We start from the raw sequence: 17,488 nt of genomic DNA on the forward strand, positions 1-17,488 counted from the left end.
GGTGGGCCTCACTGTCCTGCCCACCCTGGTGCCTGCTGGGCCCTGCGCTCCTGGGGGAGGACTGGGTGGCAGGAAGCCCTCTCAGCCTCATGTGTGCCTACCCTACCCCTCTGTCCATGGCTGTTTTAGCCTCTCTTATTTCATCTTTTATTTTCACCCGTCCAGGGTCTGTGTCCCTATCCTCCTCTCTCTTCCCCAACCCCTTCTCTTATCTCAGGGTCTCTGTCTCTATCTTTCAATTTTCTTCTCTCCCTCCCAACAATTACTTTGAGAGATCCTGGAGCTAGCTGTTGGCGGCTAGGGAAGGGGGTCTCAGGCTCCAAGACCCAGCTTGTGGGAGAGGGCAGGAGGAGATATGGAAGGCAAATACATTCCACTTTTTGGGAGTCATGGACTACATCTCGACCTGATTCCTTGTCCAGAACTCTGCTGGGTGACCATGGCTTATTCTCTGCCTTTCCTGGGCTTCAGTTTCTGTTAAGTAAGGTGATTGATTTCTTCATTCATTCATTCCTTCACCTGTTCAACTATTGATTGAGTGTTTGCTACCTGCCATTCATCATTTTTTGTTTGTTTGTTTTTGTTTTGAGACTGAGTCTTATTCTGTTGCCCAGGCTGGAGTGCAGTGGCACGATCTTGGCTCACTGCAACCTCTGTCTTCTGGGTTCAAGCAATTCTCCTACCTCAGCCTCCCAAGTAGCTGGGATTACAGGTGCCCGCCACCACGTCAGCTAATTTTTGCATTTTTAGTAGAGACAGGGTTTCACCACATTAGTCAGGCACGGTCTTGAACTCCTGACTTCCTCGGCCTCCCAAAATGCTGGGATTACAGGCATGAGCCACCGTGCCTAGACCCATCATTTATTAAACAATGATTGCAGTGCCATTCTGGGTGCTTGGGATAGATGCATCTATGGATAAGAGAAACAAAGATCCTTGCCCTCGTGGAGTGACATGTTAGCAGAGTAGACACATAATAAACAAGTGAAATATGTATACGTTCGAAAGTGTTAAGTGTTGGCTGGGCACGGTGGCTCACACATGTAATCTCAGCACTTTGGGAAGTCGAGGTGGGCAGATCGCTTGAGTCCGGGAGTTCAAGACCAGCCTGAGCAATATGGTGAAACCCCATCTCTACCAAAAAACAAAACAAAACAAGAAAACAAAAAATAAAAATTAGCCCAGGGTGGTGGCGTGTGCCTGTGGTCCCAGTGACTTGAGAGGCTGAGCAGGGAAGATCATTTGAGCCTGGGAGGCAGAGATTGAAGCAGTGAGCAGAAATCACACCACTGCACTCCAGCCTGGGTGACAGAGTGAAACCTTGTCTCAAAAAAGAAAGTGATGAGTACTATGGAAAAAGAAGAAGTAGAGCAAGAGAGGGACTTCAGGCCCGGGGACACAGTGGGGTTGAGCATGCAGATGTCTCAGGGAGAGCCTCTGAACTGTCCCTGAGGTAGGAATCGCCCTGGTGTGCTCGAGGACCAGCCAGGGGCAGATGTGGCTGGAGATGGGTGAGGGAGAGTAGTAGGAGGTGACACCAGGAGGTGAGAGTAGATCACACAGACCTTACAACATGCCAGGCTTTTCCTCGCTTAAGCTCAGAAAATTTGCACTTGGAGACTCCCGCAGCCTGCCCTGCAAAGACCTGACTGCAAGGGGGCTGTTGCGTAGCCCAGGAGAGCTCTAATGGCTATCGTGGAGGCTTACCAGTGGAGATGGTAAGAGCAGATTACATGGGCACTGTTCGGATCTCAAGCTTGCATGGTGCCTGTCAGTCACTCCAGCCCTGGTCCCCGGTCCTGCCTCAAGGTGGCCCACAGGAACTTGCTCCTGGGCAGGATACATGAACCCTGGCCTGACCTCTCTTTCTCTCCACAGAGTGTTCAAGAAGGCCAGTCCGAATGGAAAGGTGAGTCTGTAACAGCTGCGCCCAGCGCCTCCCTGACCTCACACTCTGGTCATTTTCTCTTGGGAAGCAGAGGAAATGGCATGTCCCCTGAAGTGCACACCTCTGTGAGAGGGGGCAGGTGCTGCTCCCCGTCTTAGGGGTGACACAGCTCTGTCTTTTGGAGCTATCAGTTGAAGGGGGAAGGACACACTCAGGAAACTTTCTGAGTGGGGAAGCACAGCTCCCCGAGCTCTGGTGTGGAGAGACGGCCTGTCATAGAGAGACTTCAGTAAGTGTGTGACAGTGGAGGACAAGCCAATCAGTAAGCGCCGAGGGCCCTGGGGGAGTGAGTCCCCTGCTGTGAGAGGACGCTGGTGTCACCTCCTTAGCCAGGGCAGCTCCCAGGGCCTGGCTCTCTTGCTTTCTCCCTGCAGGGCCAGACGCCATCCTGCTTCCCCCTCAGTTCGCCAGGTAGACATTATTGACACCATTCCACACCAGGTCTGGGCTGAGCCGGCGGGGACAGGAGCAGGGTGTACTGAGATGAATGAGGCACAGCCTGTGCCTCTCACAGCCAGATGGCAGAGGCAGACACCTGAAATCCATCATTTCAGCATGAAGTGGCAGGTGGAGATATGGGGCCATAGGGGATGCAGGACCCAGCCTGGTGGGCAGTGGCAGCTTCTAGGAGGGATGCATTTCCAGCAAGGCAAGGTGAAAATGGCGTTGTAGACAGGACACAAAAGCATAGGGACTGTGAGAATCTTAAGCAGCTGAGTTCAGAGTGCCAAGAGGGAGGCTGAGGCTGAGAGGCTGCAGGGCTGGTCACGGGAACCCTGTGGCTTGGCTTACGAGCTGGCCTGGGTTGGCAAATAGCACCACATGTGCTTCCACATCTCTCTTCTGTGCCCACAGCAGATAACATCAGTCACCATCGCCCTTTCCTGCTGCACCAGGGTTTCATCTTAGATTCCTTCTTAGGCCAGAGTCCCAGACAGCTCCCTGCCCCCTCTCCCCGCCAGTAGATCTGAGTTGGCACTTGGAATGAAACCCATTTGTTATCCTTATTTTTGGACACTGAGGAACCATTAATGGGTTTCAGGCGGCAGTAGCATGGTTAGATTTGAATTTTAGGGCCAGGCGTGGTGGCTCACACCTATAATCCCAGCACTTTGAGAGGCCAAGGTGGGTGGATCACTTGAGGTCAGGAGTTTGAAACCCTGTCTCTACTAAAAATACAAAAATTAGCCAGGCGTGGTGGTGCATGCCTGTAGTTCCACCTATTTGGGAGACTGAGGTGTGAGGATCACTTGAACCTAGGAGGCAGAGGTTGCAGTGAGCTGAGATTGCACCACTGCACTCTAGCCTGGGCGACAGAGCGAGACTCCATCTCAAAAAAAAAAAAAAAAAAAAAAAAGATTTGCATTTTAGGATGTCTAGTCTAGCTAAAGAGGAGAGCAGGCTCTCAGCGAGTGAGCAGCAAGGGGCTGGTGTGGTAGTCTAGGCAGGAGTGGCTGTGGGGATGGAAAGGGATGGACGTGAGAAATAATGATGACGGTTGAGTCACGAGGATTGAAGGGTTGTTGAGCAACAGACACATCAGGGTGACACTCTGGATCTGGTTTAGCTGCTGGAATTCTGTCTCGGAGTTTTTCCCTCCTGGCCGGCTACTGAGTGGGGCATGAGTCCCCGACCCCTCAGTGCTTCAGAAGGCAAGTCGTCACACACAGAACTGCTAACTGTGTGAGGCGGTGCATTTGTTCATTAGCTGGAGGTTGCCTTTCCACAATGTATATCTATTTTAAAACATTGTGTTGTGCATGATAAATAACATATACTTTCTTTTTTTTTTTTTTTTTTTTGAGACAGAGTCTCGCTCTGTCACCCAGGCTGGAGTGCAGTGGCCAGATCTCAGCTCACTGCAAGCTCCGCCTCCCGGGTTCACGCCATTCTCCTGCCTCAGCCTCCCGAGTAGCTGGGACTACAGGCGCCGCCACCTCGCCCGGCTAGTTTTTTGTATTTTTTTAGTAGAGACGGGGTTTCACCGGGTTAGCCAGGATGGTTTCAATCTCCTGACCTCGTGATCTGCCCGTCTCAGCCTCCCAAAGTGCTGGGATTACAGGCTTGAGCCACCGCGCCCGGTTTAACATATACTTTCAAGTCAGTTTAAAAAATTAATTAGGCTGGGCGCGGTGGCTCAAGCCTGTAATCCCAGCACCTTGGGAGGCCGAGGCAGGCTGATCACCTGAGGTCAGGAGTTTGAGACCAGCCTGACGAACATAGTGAAACCCCGTCTCTACTAAAAATGCAAAAATTAGCCGCACGTGGTGGTGCACGCCTATAATCCCAGCTACTCAGGAGGCTGAGGCAGGAGAATCACCTGAACCCGGGAGGTGGAGGTTGCAGTGATCTGAGATTGCGCCATTGCACTCTAGGCCGGGCAACAGGAGCAAAATTCCATCTCGATAAAAAAAAAATTAATTAAGAGAAAGAAAACGAGTCCTCGTATCAGTGGATCCCTGCCTGGCTACATGGGAGGAGGAGCAACTGAAGAACACAGTACGGCCCTCGTTCAGAGCCTCTGAGGGCTCAGTGCTCCTGCCTGCCTGGGGGCTCTCACCCTGTGAGATGCCCACACTCCCACTCACTCGGCTTCTCTGCCGCTGCTGCTCCACCGGCAGTGGTGCTTGGCATGAGGATCTCTCCGGGCCTCAGTGTCCTCATCTGTAAAACAGGAACAATAATGACTTCTTCACAGGGTTTTGGGAAGAAGAGATGCTTTTAAGATTTTACAAGGGTTTGCGAATCTTGGTATTAGGGATGGGGTGAAGGCCCAAGTCCAGTTAGAATTTTCATAAGGGTTAGGGATGGGTCTGGAGTTTCAGAGGCTGCTCTCAGGGTTTCCTCCAGGGCAGGGTCCTGTGTCCTCCGGGCCTGCAGCTGCTAACGCCCCCTATGCCTCTCCTCCCCAGCTCACCGTCTACCTGGGAAAGCGGGATTTTGTGGACCACATCGACCTCGTGGACCCCGTGGGTGAGTCCCTGGAGGGCGAGAGGAGGGCTGGGGGAAGATGGGGCTGGCCAAACCTCCCAGAAATAGCTCTCAGCTCTCCAGAGGGGCTTGGTGCCAAGAACGGGGGTGGATGGCTTCCTGCTTCAGACAGCAAGCATTTACTGAGCAGCTACTTTCCCACTCAAGTGAGGACTGCAAGAAGAGACTGTGGGAAGGACTGAGGTGAGAATCAGAGAAGGCGTCCTGATGATGGTAAGAAGGGTGAGGGTGATGACGACAGATACCACCACTTACTATAAGGCGTGTCATGTAGCAGACAGTGGGGGTGGCTATGATGACTATCCCTGCTTTACAGACAAGGAGAATGAGGCACAGAGTGGCTCAGTGACTTACTCCAGGTCACAGAGCGAGTAGATAGAGGAGTCCGGTTCAAACCTGGCAGAGTCTGCAAAACTCTTTGTTCTGCTTCCGTGTGATGGCAAAGGGTAGGAGAGAGAGGGAGAGTCCTTCTTAGAACTTGTGAAATGGAAGCTGTCCTCACGTACATGGCGGTCCTGCTAGAAGCTGGGCTGTGGCTGAAGGCATCTTCCAGGTTCTTATTCAAATTCAGGGTTTTGCAATCTCTGCATGCTTGACATTTTGGACTGGATAATTCTTTGTTGGTGTGGCCTGTCCTGTGTGTTATAGGCTGGATAGCCACATCCCTGGCCTCTACTCATTCGATGCCCAGAGTACCTCATGCTCCAGTTAGGACAACTAAAAATGTCTCTAGGCCGAGTGCGGTGGCTCATGCCTGTAATCCCAGCATTTTGGGAGGCTGAGGCAGGAGGATCACTTGATGTCAGGAGTTCGAGACCATCCTGGCTAAATGGTGAAACCCTGTCTCTACTAAAAATACAAAAATTAGCTGGGTGTGATGGTGGGCACCTGTAATTCTTCCACCCCAGCTACTCGGGAAGCTGGGGTGGGAGAATCGCTTGAACCCGGGAGATGAAGGTTGTAGTGAGCTGATATTGCGCCACTGCACTCCAGCCTGGGTGACAGAGTGAGACTCCATCTCAAAAAAAAAAAAAAAAGGTCTTTATTCGTTGCCAAAGTGTCTCATTTGGGGGCAGAATCACCCTGATTAAGAATGACTGCTCTCATTGGAAGAGCCTTGGTCTCATGGTCTCTTCTCATGCCTGTTTGTGAGAGGGAAGCCTAGAATTACTCCTATTTTATAAATGGGCACAGTGAGGTCCAAAGAGGTTCAATGATTTTTGAAAGATGAGCAAGCCAGCTGGGCATGGTGGCTCACGCCTGTAATCCCAGCACTTTGGGAGGCAGATCACCCGAGGTCAGGAGTTTGAGACCAGCCTGGCCCACAGGGTGAAATCCTATCTCTACTAAAAAATACAAAAAAAAAAATACAAAAAAAAAAAAAAGCAGAGCATGGTGACGCACAACTGTAGTCCCTGCTACTGGGGTGGCTGAGGCGTGAGAATCCTTTGAACCCGGGAGGCGGAGTTGCAGTGAGCCGAGATCATGCCATTACACTCCAGCCTGGGTGACAGAGCAAGACTCTGTCTTAAAAAAAAAGATGAGCAAATCAAAGTGAGGCCTAGTGTGGCCTCTCCCATCAGTGTCCCTGCGGGCTGTCCTGGGGCCAGGGCAGGAGTGATTTGTGTGGTCCCTGAGCCAAGGGAGCGAGCCCGGCTGCAGACTTCAGCTCACCAGGAGGAAGACCTGAGGACACTGGGCTCCAGGGGCCAGAGGACAGTCAGCAGAGCCCTTCATGGCCTGGAGCAAACACCCCCACTTCTCCCCTCCAGCCCTGCCTAGGATGCTGTTTGGTGTCTTCTGAAGCTCAGTGTCCCTCTGCCATTGGCATCTTCTCCCTGAGCTGGCCCCTCAGAGGCTGGGAGCAGGCATCCCGGTGCTCACCTGTGGCTGCTTCATGTCGTCATTTCTGGTGGCCCTCTGAGGCCAGGGTTATCCGTACCCATTGGTCTACTAAGGACAGCAGCAGAGGCAGCCCAGAGACTGGGAGAGGACAGGGGCAGGAATCTAGCCCCCAACACACGCAGGCACCCTGAGAGCTGTTCAGCAGGTGTTCACAGAGCACCCACTCTGTACCAGGCCCCTTGTGAGCCCTGGGATCCCTGAGCACTCTGGGGCACTGTGCAGAGCTGCTCAGGGACTTACTGTGAGAGATTCTTCTCCCATAGTGACCTTGCCATTTGGCTTGATCTGATCATACCCTCCCTATGCTTACCGGTTCCCCACCAAACCTGCATGCAAGTCCAAGCCCACTGGCCTCACCAACGGGACATTGATGGTCCATCCTGGCCCTCCTCTTCCACTGGCAATGGAATGACAATGGGTTAGAGGGTAGGGGGAGAGAGAGGAAAGAAAGGTTTGGCCAGAGATAGACAGGGGATGTCAGCCAAGGGGGTGACCCTGAACCAGTGTTTCTGGCCTCCTGAGGTGCTGAGCAGAGATGTCCTTTGTGTTCAGCTGGACTCTGCTCCCGAGGGCCAGGGCACTGAGGCACCTTCCACAACCTGCAGAGTGCTCTCGAGTGCTCGGCACTGTCTAAGTGCTGTACGCATGTGCACATTCATGTGTATACCCATTCAGTCCTCACGGGAGACCCATGAGGGAGGCACTGCAGATCACAACCCCTGATTCACATGTGGCAAGCCCAAGAAGCTCTGAAAACCTAGCATTGCTTCCAAGTTTAATGCAGAATTCATTTATTGGCAAACCTGACCCCAACTGATGTGAGGCTATATTTAGCCTCTTGGTGAGAATATTTGTGTTTTCCTACGGAGGTATTAATGGCTTTAATAATAGGGTGCAGATCTTGTAGAGGTCATTACAGAATATATGGAACATGTACCATTTTGCCTATTTTATTTTATTTTGAGACAGAGTCTCGCTGTGTTGCCCAGGCTGGAGTGCAGTGGCATGATCTCAGCTCACTGCAGCCTCCGCCTCCCAGGTTCAAGTGATTCTCTTGCTTCAGTCTCCCAAGTAGCTGGGACTACAGGTGCCTACCACCATGCCCGACTAATTTTTGTATTTATAGTAGAGATGAGGTTTCACCATATTGGCCAGGCTGGTCTTGAACTCTTGGCCTCAAGTGATCCACCCGCCTCAGCCTCCCAAAGTGTTGGGATTATGGGCATAAGCCACCATGCCCGGCCAATTTTGCCTCTCTATGCTTCACAATTTCTAAATTCCAAAGTGTACCTGGTTCTAGGAGTTTCGGACCTATGTTACTATTCTTACTAACAGATGAAGAAACAGAAATGTCAACTAATCTGCTTAAAGTCACCAGCTGTGTCTGTTAGGCTGGCCTGGGATGGGGGAAAGGTAGAGCATGGTGGAGGTGGGCAGTGCCACCCTCTAGGTGCCTGCCTTTCCATTTTTCTCAGGATAATTTTAGATGGATATATGGTTGAATCTGGGCTTGGGCTGGTGTTTGGGGGCGCAGAGGTTTGGGAGGCCAGGTTGGGAGAGGCTGCTCACTCTCTGTCCTTTACCCAGATGGTGTGGTCCTGGTGGATCCTGAGTATCTCAAAGAGAGGAGAGGTAGGCTGTGGCCCCCATCCCCAGCCTGTCAAGGGCCTCCTCTTCCCCTGGACCTCTAGCATAGGATCTCCCTGTCCATCCCCACTGGTTCCCCTGAAAACCTCAACAAATACCCCCACAGATGCCTTTGCCTCCTCCAGCCTGGGACGACCCTGCCCCAAGCCTACTTTGGGAAAAGGTTTCCCCATGCCCTGAGCACTTCACATCAATATGTCATGACTGTGGCAAGGCTGGGGATGCCAGCAGGGCAGGAGTAGGGTCTTCTTTAACAGAACAGAACATTGATACCGGGGCAGTATCAATGTGCACCAGTGTGCAGGAAGATAAGAGTGGGCGACTGAGCTGTGACAAGACCCTTGCCTTCCAGATACCATCCAGCACTTGCCCTGCCCCCACAACTCCCTGCTCCTTCCCCAGGCCCCTACCCCCACCCAGGCCTGCCAGACTACTCCAGCCCCCGCCATGCCTGTCAGACTATTTCCATACCCCTCCACACATGCCCTGGGGAGAGGTGGGAGGGGGAAGGACAGGGTTTGCTCAGCAGGCAGCCCCCTCCTCCTCCCAGGGGCCAGGCCATGGCATCCTTCCAGGTACTCAATATCAGCCCCTCCTGGTGGAGACAGTACAGCCATCCCCAAAGAGCTTGGGACAGGCCTGGGGCTTCCAGCGGAGCCTGTCCCAGGGCTGCTGCTGGTACTCTGGGGGGCTCACCTGCTGCTCTCCCAGGCCCCTCCTCAGTGCTCCCTGCTCCCCACAGTCTATGTGACACTGACCTGCGCCTTCCGCTATGGCCGGGAGGACCTGGATGTCCTGGGCCTGACCTTTCGCAAGGACCTGTTTGTGGCCAATGTGCAGTCCTTCCCACCGGCCCCCGAGGACAAGAAGCCCCTGACACGGCTGCAGGAGCGCCTCATCAAGAAGTTGGGCGAGCACGCCTACCCTTTCACCTTTGAGGTCAGGAACTGCCACCCCTGGGGCCCCATTGCAGAAACACCACCTCTAGGAAGCCCTCTGGGGTGGGCATAAGGGGTCGGTGTGGGTCAGCTGCTCCCTGCCACCCAGTTTCCCAGTGTATGCTGGGACCTGGGGCACTGACACCTATGTTACCTGGTAAGTGTCTCTTCTCCAGCCCCTGCTGGGGTTTGTCACCTGTACCTTTGGGCTACTTAGACCCTTCTGAGGCCAGGTCATTGGTGGGAGAAAGGGGTCGCCAAGGGGCTTCAGAGAAAGCAGGAGCCCTTTGTGGCCTCTGAGTCACTGCAAGGTGTCTCCCGCTCAGATCAGCTCCCCACTTGCCTGGCTTAACCCAGCTCGCAAGAGAGGGATGGCAAGTAGGTGATCTGTCTGCTCCACCACCTTTCAAATCAGAGACTAAGATGCTGGATTTCAAAATCTCAAGTTTCTTAGGCTCTCTGATTCTGAGATTCAGTGTGGTCCCTCCCTTTCTGGGAGGCTGAGAGAGTGGAGAGGGTTATGGAGTCACCTTTTCCACATAGACATGTTAGCTCCCTATGGCTGCTGAAACAAATTGCCACAAACTTGGCAGCAATTAAAACAACACAGATGTATGAGCTTATAGCTCTGGAGGTCAGAAGTCCCAAAACAGGTCTCAGTATGCTACAATGGAGGCATGGCAGGGCTGGCTCCTCTGGAGGCCCTCAGGGAACGTCCACCTTTTCCAGCTTCGCTTTCCTTGGCTCCTGGTGCCTTCCTCCATCGTCAAAGCCAGCAGTAGCTGTTGAGTCTTTTGCACATCCCATCACTCTGGCTCGGACATTTCTGCTTCCACTTCTAAGGACTCTCATAATGATATCAGGCCCACCAAAATCATCCAGGATACTGTCCCCATCTCAAGGCCTTAATTGGATCTGCAAAGTCACTTTTGTCGTTAAGGTCCCAGGTTTGGGGGATCAGGGTGTGGACATCTTTGGGGAACCATTATTCTGCCAACTACAGTAGACATCATAGAAAGATCTATTTAAACCATTGCTGCGAGAACTGGGCTAGGCCAAACTCTTTAGATAAACAAAACTCAGACACTTGCGGGGCATGGCTTGGCATGGTCTGATGGGGTAGACATGGCCTGTCCCCTGGGGCCCTTGGTCTGATGGGTGTCTGGGCGTGTCTGGGCTGCAAGACATGAGACAGGACAGTGGTGGATGTGATAGATGGCTCGTTCTGTCTTCTTGACAGATCCCTCCAAACCTTCCATGCTCTGTGACACTGCAGCCGGGGCCCGAAGACACAGGGAAGGTAGGTTACCCCAAGGGGACCATCTCTCTGGCTCCAGGACTCTCAGGTCCCCAGGTCCCTGGCTTTCTCCCTGGGAGGTGCTGGACACACAGAACCACTCTCCCTGTTGAACAGTGTTAGGCTAAGCTGGTCCCACCTTGGACAACCAGTCTCTCTTTAGACAGGGCAGCAGGTATGGGGTCAGCCTCACTCTCCCATTCAGTGATGGGTCCAGAGGCCCTCCTGAGTGGCGTTGGTTGCAACAGGACCAAAGTGTTCTGAGGACCTACACCTGGCCTCACGTAACCCCTGGCAACCTTGAATCAAGGTGCGATCATCCCCATATCACAGATGGGGAAACTGAGGCTTGGAGAGATGTGACACCACTAGCTGCAGACCTTTGAGCCCAGCTTCCTCATCTGCAAGATGGAGATGACAGCACATGCCTCCTTGTCTTATTAGAGGGATACCAGAGAAGCCACCCGGGGCCAGGTCTGCGCACAGTAGTAGGTGCCCCCAGTCTGCTCAGGTGCCTGTTGCTATTTCTGGGCAGCTGCCTGGATGAGGATGGCCACTCAGACTGAGGCAGGAGTCCAAAGAGCAGAGCCCTGTTTGGATGATTTGGGATGTCCCATGTCAGATGGAGGAGGCAGCACAGCACTGGGGCTGAGCACAAGGGCGTTCCCCTGCTTCTTCCGGACCGAGGAAGGCTGGCCTGTGGGAGCTTGGTGTTCCTGTCCAGTGTCCTCGTTTGGGCTGGCTGTGTACTGGGGACCCTGCTTCTCCAAGGCCCTGTGATCAGTGACCCCTTCCCCACAGGCTTGCGGTGTGGACTATGAAGTCAAAGCCTTCTGTGCGGAGAATTTGGAGGAGAAGATCCACAAGCGGTGAGTAGTAGGATGCCAGGGTGTGGGCCGCCTGCTGGGTGAGGGAGGGAGACAGGATGGGCAAAGTCCAAGAGGAGATAAGTAACAATACCTGGAAGTGTGTGAGGAAGGGCGCACATTCCAGCCTTGGAAGGGCACTCTGGAAGCTGGGAGGTCACGGAGGGCTTCCTGGGGGAGGTGGCTTTGACTGCCCAGGTTCAGGCTGCAGCATCTTCTCCTTCGCAGCATTGTGGAAGCTTCCTCCCTCATCTCCCTGCCTCTCATTTCATCCCCTCCAGACCTGCATGTCTTTTTAATTTGTTTTGGAAAAATCCTAAATTCAGATTGTGTTAAACCGTGAGCAGGCTGTTTCCTGACCATCCCCATTTTCCAGTTTTCCTCCTGGGAGGAGTTCAGCAGGGGTTGAGTGTGTGTCAATGGCAGTTTCTAAGTGAGGAGGAAATGGAGATAGTGAACTCATCCAGGGCAGAGCTCGGCCCACATCCGAGAGAGGGGAAGCATTCTCCGGAGAAGCACAGCCCGGGCAGACAGAGAGCCCAGGCTGGCAGCCAGAAACAGCTGGCCCGGATGTCTCAGGCCTGCCCCTCCTGGGTCAGGCTATGCTCTGCCTGCCTTCTGGAAGAGCTGGTGGGCCCTCAACGCTGATGTTCCTGCATCCAGAGGCACTGTTCCCAGAGGAAGTTGGCTGAGGGCACAGCAGCCTTTTTAGGGCATGGGCTGAGTTTGCCACCTGGTGGCTATAGGGTGTATTGCATACATTTGCATCTGCAGCCCTGCCTGTGTGGGGGGAGATGGGACTTTTCTCCCTTGCTTCTCTGTCTCCCTTTTCCTCTTAAGACCTGAGACAAGGGAAAAGAAAGAGTGCTGTGGGATGTGGGAGGAGGCTTAGCAAGCACAAGAAAGAGGAGGTGACATTGAGGGCCACCCCTCTCACCCTACCACCAATGGGACATTTAAAATCCACACCAAGGAGTTACTAATAATAATGATATAGAAGCTATCATTTATCAAGGGCTGATTAGGTGCCAGACACCATTCACAGTGCTGGGTTGTACGAACTAATTTAATCCTCACAGCAGCTCTAAGAATTAGGTCCTGGCTAGGCGCGGTGGCTCACGCCTGTAATCCCAGAGCTTTGGGAGGCCGAGGCGGGCAGATCGCTTGAGGCCAGGAGTTCCAGACCGGCCTGGCCAACATGGTGAAACCCCATCTCTACTGAAAATACAAAAATTAGGCAGGTGTGGTGGCACATGCCTGTAATCCCAGTTACTCGGAAGACTGAGGCAGGAGAATTGCTTGAACCTGGGAGGCAGAGGTTGTAGTGAGCTGAGATCGCACCACTGCACTCCAGCCTGGGCAACAGAGTGAGACTCCACCTCAAAATAAATAAATAAATAAAAATTTAAAAAGCAAAAAAAGAGGTAGGTCCTTCTATCATCACCCTTTACAGATGAGGGAATGGAGGCAGAGAGGTTAATGTACCCAAGGCCACATAGTTAGCAAGAGGAGAGCTGGGAGTTTGACCCTGGCTCCCGCGTTCCAGGCAATGGAAGCAGATTATCTGAGCAATGGAGATGCAGCATTCCCAGCAAGCCTCAGAGACGGCCTCACCGAGTCCCCCTCCCTCACCAGATCCTCATTTGCTCCCTGATCCCCTGTAACCTTCGTGGAGCCATTCTCATCCATGGGCCTTCTCCCCTCCCTGGGCTTGTCCCCTTCACTTGCATCCCCCTGACTGAATCCACACCTCCTCCCTGAACCCCAACGCCTCCCCAAACCCCATTTCTTCTTGGGACCCCTGTCCCCTCTGCATAGTTTTACATAATATATATCTGGCATGTGTTTATTATATGGCACGCACAGTCATAGGTGCTGAGAGTACAGTTGTGGACACCTTAGACACAAATTTCTGTCCTTAAAGAGCTTATACAAATAGTGTCCTGTGTCACCAAAATAGATGACAGAGGGACACTATTTGTGTAAGGTGACATAGGGAGGCGGGAAGTGACATTGTTACCTATTTGGTGACATAGGGAAGCAGGAGGTGAAAATGGAGTCCCTGTTTCAGCATCCTGCTGGGTACCAGGACCCAAATGAAGTGCGGCCACAGGGCACTTCTGGGGTAAAACAGGGGAGGATGGAATGGAGCCAGATAGTGACAGACCCCTATGCTGATCTCTGCGGTTTGACTGGATTCTAAGGCATTGGAGAGCCATGCCAGTCTCTTGAGCAGGAGAATGATGTGAGGCTCGCAAGGAGAGGGGATGAAGGCAGGTGACCCTGGTCCTCTTTCACTCCGCCCATCCCCATTAGGAATTCTGTGCGTCTGGTCATCCGGAAGGTTCAATATGCCCCAGAGAGGCCTGGCCCCCAGCCCACAGCCGAGACCACCAGGCAGTTCCTCATGTCGGACAAGCCTTTGCACCTAGAGGCCTCCCTGGATAAGGAGGTAGGAGGCTCAAACTGGGCAGGGGTGGGGGCTGCTCCACCAGGGCCTGGGCCTCAGATCCCAGCTCTCTCCTGGCCTGCAGGGATGCCTCAGTAGGAGCTTCTACCCCCAGCCCAAGGACCACAGGGCTCAGGGAATCTGAGACCTCTCCTGGGGGATTTGGAGAAGCCTCTTGGGCCTAAAGGAGTGGCAGAGGGAGCGTGAATCTGAGGGATGTGATGGACTTCAGAAGGGAGGAGCAGACCCTCCCGAAGGTCCTGGACATCTCCCCCACACCTCCACCAGCTGCCTGCCTCAGGCCAAGTGCTGAAGGTCAACCAGCATTGCAGAGGGGGTACGGTGGGGGGCTGTGACCTCCCTGCCAAACCCTGAGCATCAGGGTGACAAGCCCTGCTGAAGGAAGGGCCTCCCCTCAAGCTCTGAATCAAACCCAGATGACTGATGCCTGCTGTGAGCTCGGGCTAGCCCCTCCTCAACGTGTGGGCACCCCCGCTCTCTCGGGGCATGGCTGAAGGGAAGTGCCTTGGGGCAAGATGTAGGTTGAGGCCTTTTTGTGGGGATTCAGAGCTGGCTCCCTCAGTGAGCTGGTCCGCCCCTCCTCACCTTTCCTTGCTTCTTCCAGATCCTTCCATGGACAGAATTTAGAGCTGGCAGAGACTTCAGACATCACCTAGTCCAACCCCTTTATTGCACAGAGGGAGACTCTGAGGCTTAACCTACCCACGGTTACGCTGCTTTCATCATCATCAGTGTTACTGTTGTTATTGTTGTCGCGATTACTGGTGGCCAAGCCAGGGCTGGAGCCCAGGACTATCACCTTCCAATTCTATTATCTTTCAAGGGTCCCACCAGGGAACTGAAGGCTAATGTGCTTGGTGGCTTTCGTGCCACCTTAGCAGCAGTGGGAAGTGGCTGATGAACTTGGGGCAAATGTCGCAATGCCTTGGGGGATTCAGAGAAATCTCTTGGGCCTAAAGGAGTGGCAGAGGGGGCATGAACCTGAGGGATGTGATGGACTTCAGAAGGGAGCAGCAGACCCTTCTGAAGGTCTGCCCAAGGTCTGGGGAACCCCAAAAGATAGCGTGGGGGCTTTTCTCCCTCCCCTTTCCCTAGAACCTTGCTGTCCTCCCAGCCAACTCCATCCCTTCTTATGCCCCCCAGATCTATTACCATGGAGAACCCATCAGTGTCAATGTCCACGTCACCAATAACACCAACAAGACGGTGAAGAAGATCAAGATCTCAGGTACCCCAGGCAGAGGGTCAGCTTAGGGGACAGCAAGAGGCAGTCTTCCCAAGGGCTGGGAGTGGCTGAAGGATCTCCCCTTGTTAACAGCCTTGTATAAAAAATAGCCACTGAAGCCTGGGGCCTGCTCTGAGCCACAGGGCAAAGCTTTTGAGTCGGGTAAGGCAGGCTGCTTATTGGCCAGGTAATGAGCTTGCTCTTTAAGCCACCTCTTCAGTTTCTTGGGTTTTGGGCAAAGCTGTCCTTGAGGGGAAGGCTTTGGTTATGGAAGGAAAGGGATGTGTTTGGGGCTACCCTTTGGATGGAAGACAGGGGTGGTCTCATGCAGAAGTCCCCACTGGTGGCCTCTGGCCATTGCCTGGGGCTGATATCCCCAAGCCGGGTCGCCTGTGAGACTCCATGGGAACTGCATTCCTGACTCACTCCACCTCGATTCCTCTCCCTCCCTAGTGCGCCAGTATGCAGACATCTGCCTTTTCAACACAGCTCAGTACAAGTGCCCTGTTGCCATGGAAGAGGCTGAGTAAGTGGGCACAAGTCTGGCCTTGGGCGTGTGGGATTGGGTGGGAAAAAGAGAAGCTCTAGGTGTCCCATTACAGGTCCAGGTGGCTCTTCTACACCTGGCAGAGGGCTGGGCCTCAGACTTCCTTGCCTTGCCACTCAGAGTAGATGATCCTGAAGAGCCTTTTAGGAACCATCCACCTGATTTAGCTGCAAGAAAGTGCATGCTGCAGTCAAGGAAGAGACCCACTAAAACTAGAATGACAAAACAAGAGCTAATGAATGTAAGGGGATTGGGGTTGTGGAGAGAAGATAATTACGTTGTACAAGAAACCTAGGTTGAAGGGAAATACTTTGTTCTTGAACTTTCTGGTAGCCAGGGCAAAGTGGGTAAGGCACTAGGTACACAGCTCTTGTCTGATAAAGGGGTAATCCAGCTCATTGGGTGAAAGGGGTTGTGTGGGGGAGTGTAGAGAATAATTACACACACACACAAAATCCAGGTTTGAGGAGAACTACTACGGTTGAGCATGGACTGAACTTTGTCCCAAGCTTGTTGGCAGCTGAGGCAAGAGGAGAGATCTCAAGTGAAACATCTTTACTTGCCTAAAGGAAGTAAATGCTCCCATTCAAAGACACACATTTTTTTTTTTTTTTTTTTTTTTTCTGGCCCTGCAAGTAATTTCTTGGGGCAATTACACCCGATATAATTTTACATGTATATGTGTATTTGTTTATATATAATTCCAATCAGTATTTCTTGTAACTTAAAACATTTTTAAAATGTTACTACATGGCCTTTGAAATAGTTTTTAATGTCCTATAGGTGAACATGCTATGATTAGATCAAGCATTCTCTGGTTATTGGATATTTTTCATATCCACTGTTGATTTTTTTCAAAAAAATCAGAGCTATGAGGCATAGATTCCTGATGGTAAAGTGAAGTGATCTAGAACCAGAGTAACATATAATCCCTAAAGAGTAGAAAATCCCAACCACTGCAGATGGTGCCAGCGTCTGCATAACGAATACCAGCAGGGATGGCTGGGGAGGCATTTGCATTCACAGACTTGTTTACTTCTCAGGAAGCACTGTGGGGCTGGGGTTGCTGCTGCCCCAGTATGTAGAGGAGGAAGTGGCTCAGAGAGATGTGACTTGCAAGCTAGCAAGCAGCAAAGCTGGGGCTGGAACACAGGTCGTCCGACTCCAAGGCTTGTTCACTATCTGCTGCATGACAGCTCTCTCATTGGAAAGAGTGGGGGACAGAGCAAAAGCAAGTAAAAATTGGACAGTCAAAACGCCCTATATATGATGGATGTGATCAAGCAAGTAACGTTTTAATTGTTAAGCCTATATGATGGGTATATGGGTGCCCAGATAGCTTCATTTATGGTTTGTGTGTAGCTATAATTTTTTCTTTTTAAAATTTGTTTAGAGACAGGGCTGGTGCTTATGCCTATAATCCCAGCACTTTGGGAGGCTGAAGAAGGCGGATCAGTTGAGGTCAGGAGTTTGAGACCATCCTGGCCAACATGGCAAAACCCCATCTCTACTAAAAATACAAAAATTAGTTGGGCATGGTGGTGTGCACCCGTAATCCCAACTACTTGAGAGGCTGAAGTAGGAGAATTGCTTGAACCTGGGAGGTGGAGGTTCCAGTGAGCCAGGATCACACCACTGTACTGTAGCGTGGGCG

General features: G+C 52.4%; 1 protein-coding gene across 5 annotated transcripts in view; it reads left to right on the plus strand.

The window, feature by feature from the left end:
- The window catches only part of ARRB1 (arrestin beta 1), a 98,811-nt gene that overhangs the window by 65,733 nt on the left and 15,590 nt on the right, over positions 1-17,488 (plus strand). For all 5 annotated transcript variants that reach the window (XM_030917591.1, XM_030917593.1, XM_030917594.1 and 2 more), the window contains exons 2-10: positions 1,879-1,909; positions 4,861-4,921; positions 8,432-8,476; positions 9,234-9,430; positions 10,670-10,729; positions 11,528-11,595; positions 13,909-14,044; positions 15,206-15,290; positions 15,741-15,813. In XM_030917591.1, the coding sequence (XP_030773451.1) occupies positions 1,879-1,909; positions 4,861-4,921; positions 8,432-8,476; positions 9,234-9,430; positions 10,670-10,729; positions 11,528-11,595; positions 13,909-14,044; positions 15,206-15,290; positions 15,741-15,813 (756 nt within the window). The remainder of the gene's footprint in view (positions 1-1,878; positions 1,910-4,860; positions 4,922-8,431; positions 8,477-9,233; positions 9,431-10,669; positions 10,730-11,527; positions 11,596-13,908; positions 14,045-15,205; positions 15,291-15,740; positions 15,814-17,488) is intronic.

This window comes from Rhinopithecus roxellana, chromosome 15 (assembly GCF_007565055.1).
Source record: "Rhinopithecus roxellana isolate Shanxi Qingling chromosome 15, ASM756505v1, whole genome shotgun sequence".
NCBI classification, from domain to species: domain Eukaryota; kingdom Metazoa; phylum Chordata; class Mammalia; order Primates; family Cercopithecidae; genus Rhinopithecus; species Rhinopithecus roxellana.